This window comes from Rana temporaria, chromosome 8, assembly GCF_905171775.1.
Source record: "Rana temporaria chromosome 8, aRanTem1.1, whole genome shotgun sequence".
In the NCBI taxonomy this organism is placed as follows: Eukaryota; Metazoa; Chordata; class Amphibia; order Anura; family Ranidae; genus Rana; species Rana temporaria.
This window is the reverse complement of record NC_053496.1, coordinates 38,398,942-38,410,440: the sequence shown is the minus strand read 5'-3', so window position 1 is coordinate 38,410,440 and position 11,499 is coordinate 38,398,942. Positions and strand designations below refer to the sequence as shown.

Here is an 11,499-nt window from a genome sequence, read left to right as displayed (position 1 = left end):
ATACATACATACATACATACACACACACACACACACAAACCACACACACACACACACACACACACATTATATAAATATATACACACATCTATCTCTAAAATATATATATATATATATTATATATATATATATATATATATTTTTTTTTATATATAGACATCTAGATATAAATATATATAAAAAAATGGGCTAGGGCCCTCGATTTCTCTTGTACCAAATTGTATTGCAACTGTACTGCCAGCATTTTGTAAAGCGCCCTGAGCAAACAGTTGGCGCCATATAAATCCTGGATTAATAAATACATTTTTAATAACAAAATAAAATAAAAAATATTTCGTAAAGTGATGTTTATTTGGTGAATTAAAATAATGATTGTTCACATAAAAACAATATAAACATTTATCTGTATTAAATACCAATGGGGAAAATCAGAAAACTCTATTCTATTTAGAAATTCAGTCACAATTAAAAAATCCAACTATTTTCCATTTACAAAAAAACAACTGATTGAATCTTCAGAGAATTGAAATAATAATGTTTAAATAAGAAACACGTACAAACAAACATATACGATTTGAGGAATCATAAAATAATTTTTACAAATAAAAAAACAAAAACATATATCTATAAAAAATCCCAATGGGGAAATCAGAGCATACGGTTCAAAAAATTGCTTTATTATTAAAAGTATAATTATTACAAAAAAATAAAAATAATGTTTATTTAGATTATTGTAAAAGATTTCTTTGAAGAATATTACTATTTACTGAACAAACATGTGATTGGCTGGTGAGATGTAGGACGCCACAGCACATTTCTCTATATAAAGTTGGGGCTGGAAAAGCAAGGAGCACACAGGAAAACTTTGCCACCCCGTTACCGGCGGCGGGACAGATGATGGATCTTCACTCACCCATTCTTCACCGCAGTTCTTCAGCCTCCCCGCCCGGACAATCCACCAGGCTGGAGAGTAGCGACCTTCACCTCCCCCCAGGGAATAATCCTCCATCTTTGTCAGCTTAGCAGATCCAGGATTGCAGGCTGCTCAGTGCAGAGACACGACCTCCTCCGCCTCCCCTCCCTGCAGGGACACAATAATAGAGAAACACTTCAGTCACACCACACCGGCCTCTGCAATGGGCTGACCACTCGACCTTCCCTTCTACAATAATCCCTAGGCTTCATGGGAGATGAGGAAGGTGCAATGTAAAAAAAAAAAACAGGGGGCCAATTTTTTTTCAATAATCAGATTTGATATTCTCCCAGGAGCAGTGTGATTACTGAGTAATAGTAAGCGAGCAATCATTACACATGGAGAAAAGAAATAAATGTGCTCCCTACTACAATTTAGCACATTAGATGCAATTAATTACACACAGTTTGACCAATCAATAGAGATTAAAGGGGTTGTAAAGGTTTTTTTTTTTTTTTTTTAAATACCAACATGTTATACATACCTCCTGTGTGCAAGGGTTTTGCACAGAGTGGCCCCGATCCTCCTTTTCAGGGGTGCCCCCAGTGGCGCTTCACCCCGTTATGAGTGCCCCCTTCTGAGAGACGCATTCTGAGGGGAAACCCGTGTGGGTATGTGCTCGTCTCCGTCTGAATAGACCGATGGGCGCATGGAACGATTGGGCGGGTGCTGCACTACAGAAGGTTTTCACCTTAATGCAGGGGCCTTCAAACTTTCTAAACAAAGGGCCAGTTTACTATCCTTCAGACTTCAGGAGGGCCGGACTGCGGCCATTGGGAATAGAGAAGGTCCCGGTGTCAGTGGGAAAAAACAATGCCACGTAATTTGGCGTCAATAGGAGGAATATGCCCCATCACTGGTGTCATTGGGAGAAATTGTGTTCCTTCATAGGGAGGAATTGATGCCCCATCATTGGATGCCACTTGGACGGAATTGTGCCCCATCATCGGTGTCATTGGCGCGGGAATTGTGCCCCATCATTGGTGTTATTGACGAAATTGTGCCCCATCATTTGTGTCATTGGTAAAAATTGAGCCTCGTCATAGGGGACAATTCCTCTCAATGACACCAATCATTGGGAGAAAATGTGCCTCATCATTGGTGTCATTGGGAGGAATTGTGCCCCGTCATTGGAGTTATTGGGAGTCATTGGAAGAAATTGCCCCTCATCATTGGGAGAAAGTGTGTTCCTTCATAGGGAGGAATTGTGCCCCATCATTGGTGCCATTGGACGAAATTGTGCCCTATCAGTTGTGTAATTGGAAGAAATTGAGCCTTGTTATAGGGGACAATTCCTCTCAATGGCACCGATCATTGGGAGAAAATGTGTCTCTTCATTGGGAGAAATTGTTTCCCATCATTGGGCTCAATTGTTGGTGTCATTGGGAGAAATTGTGTTCCTTCATAGGGAGGAATTGTGCCCCATCATTGGTGTCGGTGAGTGGAATTATGCCCTATTGTTGGTATCAGTGGATGAAATGGTCCCCTTGGGGCCAGATAAAAGTACAGCAAAAGGGCCACATCTGGCCCCCTGGGCCGCAGTTTGGAGACCACTGCCTTAAAGGGGTTGTAAAGGAAAAAAAAAATCCCCTAAATAGCTTCCATTACCTTAGTGCAGTCCTCATTCACTTACCTCATCCTTCAATTTTTGCTTTTAAATGTCCTTATTTCTTCTGAGAAATCCCTCACTTCCTGTTCTTCTGTCTGTAACTCCACACCAGTAATGCAAGGCTTTCTCCCTGGTGTGGAGAAGCATCTTGAGGGGGGGAGGGGGCGAGCAGGCAAGTCAGGACACACTCTACTTTGCAGATAGAGAAAGGAGCTGTGTATTAGTGGGTGTCCTGACTCTCCTGCTTGCCCCCTCACAGAGGGCTTTCTCCACACCCAGGGAGAAAGCCTCGCATTACTGTGTGGAGTTACAGACAGAAGAACAGGAAGTGAGGATTTCTCAGAAGAAATAAGGACATTTATAAAAGCAAAATGGAAGGATGAGGGTAAGTGAAGGAGGACTGCACTAAGGGAAAGGAAGCTATTTAGGGAAAAATGTTTACCCTTTACAGCCCCCTTTAATGAATAAATGCATTAAAGCGGAGTTCCACTCATTTTAAAAGTCAGCAGTTACAAAAAGTGTAGCAGCTGCCTTTTAATAATCGGACACTCACCTGTCTCACGATCCAGCAATGCGGAGAGTGCAAAGCCTTGCACCTCTCCCCGGAATCCTAACTGTGGGGCGAGCCGCGCTGCGTGCTGTGAATGGGCAGGCAATCCTTTGTGACGAGTCCCAGAAGATTGCAGGGAGATAGAGTGGGGGGGGTGGGGGGTGATCTTCCATCTGGTGGCACGACGCCTGGGGAGGAAGTGGGTGCTCCTACTAAAAAAGGGCACCCATGACCCCCACCCCCTACCCAAAAAAAATGACAAGCCAAATGTCGCATGTCGGGGGGTCACCCTGACATTAATGTCTGCCAAGGTAGACAGACAGAATAGTTGTAATGATTCTGTTAAAAAACGAGTAAATACCTCTTAAATTCCTTCATCTATAATCACCTCCGGCGTTCTAGTTTCTGTTCTCTCATTCACTTCCTGGTTTGCGGCGCTCGTTCATGTAACAACTATGGGGCAGATTCACAGTGAGTACGCCGGGGTATCTACTGATACGCCGGCGTACTTTCAAATTTGCCGCGTCGTATCTTTATTTTTAATTCTCAAACAAAGATACAACGGCATTTGGCTAAGATCCGACAGGCGTACGGCTTCAGATCTGAGGATGCAATACTTCGGGCCCCGCTGGGTGGAGTTTTGCGTCGTTTTCACGTCGGGTATGCCAATTAGCCTCTTTACGGCGATCCACGAAGCTACGCACGCTCGTCGCATTCTCTTACGTCGGCTTTTCCCGTCGTAAAGTTACGCATGCTATTTCAATGGCTTATATTTAAACTAGCCATGTTAAAGTATGACCGTCGTTCCCGCGTCGAATTTAGATTTTTTTTTTTTTGCCCAAGTCATACGGGAATAGGAAGGACGTAACGCACGTCGCCGTTCAAAAAATTACGTCGGTGCGAAGTCATTTCGTGCAAAGCACGGCGGGAAATTACAAAAACGGAGCATGCGCAGTACGTTCGCGAGGGAAGCGCCTAATTTAAATGATACACGCACCATTTGAATTAGGCGGGCTTGCGCCGGACGGATTTACGTACGCCGCCACAGTTTACAGGCAAGATGCTTTGTGAATCAAGCACTTGCGCTGAAACTTGCGGCGGTGTAACGTAAATGGGAACGTTCGCGCCGGAGTTCTACGTGAATCTAGCCCTACATTTCTAAGGTATGCATTGCGGCACGCCCAGTAATTAAACCTCCTTGAAGTCTCTAACACGTAGAGAGCGTCCTGCCACACAGATGTAGTTCCCAGGAGGGGGTGAGCACGTTACTGACCCGGATAGCGGCGGAGAAGATCTATCTCTAAAACGGTATAATGCTTTGTTTTTAAAAAAACACCCGATTCCCCTTCACAAAATGCGCCTCAATCTAATGTTAAAAATTAACCTTTTTGGGTGAACCTCACTTTAATGCATCCTAGGCTTTTTAAATTTTACTCATTTTGGCATAATGCCGATAACACCACCGATATGTTTTGGCCGCCCCCGAAATTTTGGTGCTCTCTACTTGCTACAAAGTTACAATCTGATCACTGCAGGGAGGGGAGACTGAGGAAATGCCTCCTCCTGTCTGCAGCAGACTGACGACATCATCTCAGCCTGGGAAAGTCACTGACAGGAGCCCCGAGCATGGCTTTATAACCACTTGCCTCAGGGCACTCTTTCACCCCCTTCCTGTCCAAGCCATTTCATGCTGTCACACTTTGAATGACAACTTGCGCACGTCATGCAACACCTGTACCCAAATGAAATTTTTCCCCACAAATAGAGATTTCTTTTGGTGGTATTTGATCACGTCTGCGGTTTTTATTTATGTAAATAAAACATGACCCCACGTAATTACGTTTCTCACGAACGGCGCATGCGCCGGCGTGAAACGTATCCCAGTGCACATGCTCCTAATCACGTCGCAAATAGTCAATGCTTTCGACGTGAACGATAATTTACGCAAAGCCCCTATTCGCGATAACGACTTACGCAAACAACGTAAAATTTTCAAAATTCGACGCCGGGAACGACGTCCATACTTAACATTGGCTATGCCTCATATAGCAGGAGTAACGTTACGCCGAAAAAAAGCCTTGCGCAAACTACGTAAAAAAAATCCGCCGGGCGCACGTACGTTTCTGAATCGGCGTATCCAGCTCATTTGCATATTCTACGCTGATATCGCCGGCAGCGCCACCTAGCGGCCAGCGTAAATATGCAACTAAGCTACGACGGCGTAAGAGACTTACGCCAGTCGGATTTTAGCCTAATGTCGGCGTATCTTGCTTTCTGAATACAGGAAGAAGATACGCGGCGCAGATTTGAATTACGCGGCGTATCAATAGATACGCCGGCGTAAATTCTTTCTGAATCTAGCCCATATGTTTTACTTTTTGCTATAATAAATATCCATTATTTTTTTAATTATTCAAATTTGTCCTCAGTTTAGGCTGATACATATTTTTGGTTAAAAAAAAAAAAAAAAAAATCGCAATAAGCGTATATTGATTGGTTTGCGCAAAAGTTACAGGGTCTACAAAATAGGGGATAGATTTATAGATTTCTTAATTTTTTAACTAGTAATGGCGGCGATCAGCGATTTTTATCATGACTGCGATATTGCGGCGGACACACGGACACATTTTTGGGACCCATTCACATTTTATACAGCGATCCCTGCTATAAAAACGCACTGATTTACTGTATAAATGTGACTGGCAGGGAAGGGGTTAACACTAGGGGGCGATCAAGGAGTTAACATGTTCCCTAGGGAGTGATTCTTACTGTGGGGGGGGAGGGGACAATGGTTGTCCCTATGTACAAGAGACACGCCATCCCTCTCCCTGACAGGACGTTGGTTTACACACACAGATCCACAGTCCCTGCTCAGTTACTGGCAATCGCGAGTGCCCGGCGGCGCGATGCGCATCGGGTCCCCAGTGACGCGGCGGTTGGGGGCGCGCCCCCCTAGAGTCTTAAAAAGGCGCCAACGTCATATGGCGTTCCACCCAGAACAATAGGGTCTGCCTCCCGCCATCATTTGACTGCGGGCGGGGGATAAGCGGTTAATGATAAAAGGGCGGAGCTGTTGATCTATATTGTGACATGTCAGAAATGTATTTATACAGACGTGTTACTTTATTTGGATCTGGAAAGTTGAGACTTCTTATAGCTCAAGGAATCCACACCTATCACGTTTATCAGAAGGACAATTATTTTTATTTTATTTAGAAAAGTGGGAGGGGCCATGCAAATCATCCCTTTACACTCCCAGCCCAAACTGTTCATCCAGAAGAGCTGGTTTACAATTATGGAGCTATTTATGTCAACATGTACAGAGCTGTTTGGGGCTTGTTGGCCATCATCAGTGCGAGACTTCCGGTGCACTCTAACACACTCTAATTCATCCCAAAGGTGTTCTATCGGGTTGAGGTCAGGACTCTGTGCAGGCAAGTCAAGTTCCTCCACCCCAAACACGTTCATCCACGTCTTTATGGACCTTGCTTTGTGCATGGTCCTAATCATTTGGTGGAGGGGGGATTATGGTGTGGGGTTGTTTTTCAGGGGTTGGGTTGGCCCCTTAGTTCCAGTGAAGGGAACTCTTAAGGTGTCAGCATACAAAGACATTTTGGACAATTTCATTCTCCTAACTTTGTGGGAACAGTTTGGGGATGGCCCCTTCCTGTTCCAACATAAATGGCACACCAGTGCACAAAACAAGGTCCATAAAGACATGGATGAGGAGTTTGGGGTGGGGAGCTTGACTGGCCTGCACAGAGGCCTGACCTCAACCCGATAGATCAACCATGTTTCATCTTTAAAGAAGTCCCTGTCCCCTAAAGTCCCATTAAGCAGGCATCTCAAACTGGCGGCCCCCCAGCTGTTGCAAAACTACAGTCCAATGAGGCATTGCAAGAATGACAGTTACCAGAATGACTCCCACAGGCAGAGGCATGATGGGACTTGAAGTTTTACAACAGCTGGAGGGCCACCAGTTTGAGACCCTTGCATTAGAGGAAACCTTTTTGTAGCATGTAGACCAATCAGGACACATGTATATTATTCTCAACAGATAAAAGTATAGGCCAGTCGTGACAGATATGGTATGCACCAGTCATGACACATGTAGACCAATCAGGACACACGTAGATAGTTGTGACAGCCTGAATATATAAACCAGTGATGAATATATGGACCAGTTGCAAAAGTATAGACAGTCAATGACACACATAGATTAGTTGTGACAGATAAGGTATAGACAATTATGACACATATAGACAATCACAACAGAGAACGTATAGATCAGTCATGACATATAGACCAATCTGCACACATGAATACTAGTCGGGACAGATAAAGTATAGACCAGTCAAGACATATAGACCAATCTGGACACATGTAGACTAGTTGTGACAGATATGGTAGAGACTAGAGCTGCACGATTAATCGTAAATTTTTTTGATCGATCAAAATTGTTTTGATTGGTACTCACCTCTCCGCTGGCTTACGGGCTTCAGGGAGTTCCGTCGGAGATCCGGTGATGTCACGGACACCGGGTGGGGCTTGCCGTGTCCATCTGAAGGGCTCCTTTGCTGTGCCTTCATATCTGCATGCCGGCGGGACCTTACTACCTGCCACACTTCCCTCTATCAACCTGGGATTCTACAGCCATCCACTAGGAGTTGTGAGAGTTCCCCTTCATGGGACATCTACATGCCGACGGACTGATGTGAACTCTCCTCATCTGGATTCAGCAGTGGTATCATTGTACACATTTTTATACCAGTATCATACTTAGCTACATGTTTTTATGACTATGAAGAAGCACTAAGGCATAGTGCGAAACGTCAGCTTTTCTTTTGTTGTGCTGTTTTTTGCTGTGGCATGTATTTTGTGATTTTTAATTAAAGGAGGAGTTTTTTTGGAGTGCGGCTGTCCCAGCTTTTTTCCTTCATCCTAACCTGCATGTTTTTATGACTGCTTTTGCAACCGTTTGGATATTACTCGCACCATTTTTACAGTTTATGCCGCTACATCAATTTTATCTCCAGTGCAATATTTATTTTGTAACCTACTTGAAGACTATAAATGTTTTTAATGCTATTCCCATCGCTGCCCTTTGTGTGTTTTTTGTATCCTGCTATCCATTTTTTCAGTGGTTGGTATCTGCACTGGGAATCAGCTGCAAGGAGATCAGCTAAAGTAGTTGGATCTGTATGTGCGTTATAATTAATCGAAATAGTCGATTAATCGATAAAAAAAAAAAAAAAAAAAAAAAAAATTGTAAGCAGTAACAGCCCTAATTAAAGCGGATGTGCCACGGGAAAAAATATATTAAAAGCCAGCAGCTACAAATACTGCAGCTGCTGACTTTTAATATAAGGACACTTACCTGTCCTGGAGTCCAGCGCCGATCGCAGCAGATGACGAGCCGATCGCTCGTCACCCTGCCTGCTCCCCCCTCCATCCTCGGTGAGGGAACCAGGAAGTGAAGCGCTCCGGCTTCACTGCCCGGTTCCCTACGGCGCATGCGCGAGTCGCGCTGCGCCCGCCGATTGGCTCCCGCTGTGTGCTGGGAGCGAGTGTTCCCAGCATACCACGGCGGACGGACGGGAAGGAAGGAAAAAACCCGTCCTTAGCCGTATCGTAGGGCCGGAAGTGGGTGCAGATACCTGTCTGTAGACAGGTATCTGCAACCCCCCTCCCCCCTGAAAGGTGTCAAATGTGACACCGGAGGGGGGGAGGGTTCCGATCAGCGGGACTCCACTTTAGAGTGGAGATCCGCTTTAATATATATATTAGCAGAGACCCTAGGGAATAAAATAGCAATTGCCTGCAATATTTTATGTCACACTGTACTTGCCCAGTGGTCTTTCAAATGCAACTTTTTGAGAAAAAATACACTTCAATGAATGAAAAAAAAAACAGTTAAAGTTAGCCCCAATTTTTGTTTTAATGTGAAAGATGATGTTACGCCTCAAGAACCGTGATCCATCTTTCAGGCAAAAAAATTGTGATTCTTGTTTTAGCCAGAAATTGTGCAGCTCTAGTATAGACCAGTCATGACAATGTAGATTAGTCATGACAGATAAGATATAGACCAGTTATGACAGATGTAGATCAATGGGGACACTTGTTGACTAGTTGTTTGTGACAGATACGCGTATAAACTAGTCTAACTATGACATATATAGACCAGTTGTGACACGTGTAGATTAGTCATGACTTATAAAAGCATAGACAAGTCATGACTGATATGGTATATGGACCAATCAAGACACGCATAGATTAGTCATGACATATGTAGACCAATCTGAACACAAGTAGCCTAGTTGTGACAGAATAAGTTCAGACAGGTCATGACACATGTAGACTAGTTGTGACAGATAAAGTATAGACCAGTCATGACACATGTAGACTAGTTGTGACAGATAAAGTTCAGACCAGTCATGACACATGTAGACTAGTTGTGACATATAAAGTTCAGACCAGTCATGACACATGTAGACCAGTTGTGACAGATAAAGTATAGGACCAGTCATGACACATGTAGCCTAGTTGTGACAGATACAGTTCAGACCAGTCATGACAGATTGTAGACCAGTTGTGACAGATAAAGTATAGACCAGTCATGACAGATGTAGACCAGTTGTGACAGATAAAGTATAGACCAGTCGTGACAGATGTAGACCAGTCGTGACAGATGTAGACCAGTTGTGACAGATAAAGTATAGACCAGTCATGACAGATGTAGACCAGTTGTGACAGATAAAGTATAGACCAGACATGACAGATGTAGACCAGTTGTGACAGATAAAGTATAGACCAGTCATGACAGATGTAGACCAGTCATGACAGATAAAGTATAGACCAGTCGTGACAGATGTAGACCAGTTGTGACAGATAAAGTACAGACCAGTCATGACAGATGTAGACCAGTCGTGACAGATGTAGACCAGTCATGACAGATAAAGTATAGACCAGTCATGACAGATGTAGACCAGTTGTGACAGATAAAGTATAGACCAGTCATGACAGGTGATAGACCAGTTTGACAGATATGGTATAAAACAGTCATGACACATGTAGACTAGTTGGGACAGATATGACATATAAAAAGACCAATCACAACAAATAAAGTATAGACCAGTCATGACATATATAGACCACTCATGACATATATAGACCAGTTGCAACAGATAAAGTATAGACCAATCAGGACACGCGTAGATTAGTCATGACAGATATAGTATAGATCAGTCATGACACATGTAGATTGGCTGTGACAGCTAATGACAGATATGGTATAGATATAGACCAATCAGGACACACGTAGATTAGTCGTGACAGGTATGGTACAGACCAGTCATGACACACATATGGATTGGTTGTCGGTGATTGTGGACAGACTACACGTGTGGTGATAGACAGTGGTGGTGATGAAGGACACAGAGTGGGAAACTGTTCAGGAGACAGGTAGAGGTCACTGTCATTGGAGGCCCTTCACATATGAATCCACCACTGAGGTCCGGGGGCCCCACATATATACACCAGAGGCTGTGTGTCCCTGGGGCCACAGGTTGGGATGTACAGAGGACCAGTCATGACAGATGAGGAATGGAGCGGAAGTGTCAGGTCTCAGAGTGACAGAAGAGATGTATAGAGAGCGGACACGGACACGGACGGTCGGTGGTAGAATGGTGCAGGGAGGGGGTCCATCACCTGCTCCTATGATGGGATGTATGGATCGGGGAGATGATGGACTCCGCTATGGGGGGGATCGGCCCGCTCCAAGGTCACCCCGGGTCCGCCACAGCAGATGATCGGCTTATCTCCGGGCTATTAATACTACACACAGCTCTATGGAGGGGGGAAGGAGGTGACGGTATAGGGATGCCGCACACACAGCTCTCTATAGACAATGACACCCGGCGCTAAGAAAGCGGGCGAGACACCTAACGCACCCCCTCAATACAATATCTTCACATAGACAACTCACCGCTCCGTCCTTCTCCACTCAGGCGCCCGGCTCATGTGTGCAACATGCCCGCTCCCCCTCTGCCCGGCCCACCGGCCGCGCTCCGCAGTGACGTCACCGCCCGGTTCCGAGCCCCCGGCCGGCCATCTTTAGTGTGGGCACAGCCAGGTTCTCATGCATATTGTGTTATGTGAGGTGACTTTATAAGTACAGCAGGGGAAAGCTACAGCATCACATACCATCATCATTATTATAAATATAATTATGATATGATTGGCATGAATTGCATTCTTTTGTTTGCTTGTTATATTAGTAATTTGCAAATGAATTACAAATGAATAAACTGTCTCTTGTCAGGCTGAGTCGGGGCTTTCACAGCTCCAGTACAGGTGGGAGGAGCAGGA

At 44.5% G+C, this 11,499-nt stretch overlaps 1 protein-coding gene across 1 annotated transcript in view; it reads right to left on the bottom strand.

The window, feature by feature from the left end:
* GPAM (glycerol-3-phosphate acyltransferase, mitochondrial) overlaps positions 1–11,192 on the bottom strand; it is a 98,585-nt gene extending 87,393 nt beyond the window's left edge. The window contains 2 exon segments of the mRNA XM_040322139.1: positions 914–1,081; positions 11,117–11,192. Coding sequence (XP_040178073.1) covers positions 914–1,009 — 96 coding nt within the window. The 5' untranslated portion in view covers positions 1,010–1,081; positions 11,117–11,192.
* Between the last annotated feature and the right edge of the window lie 307 nt (positions 11,193–11,499).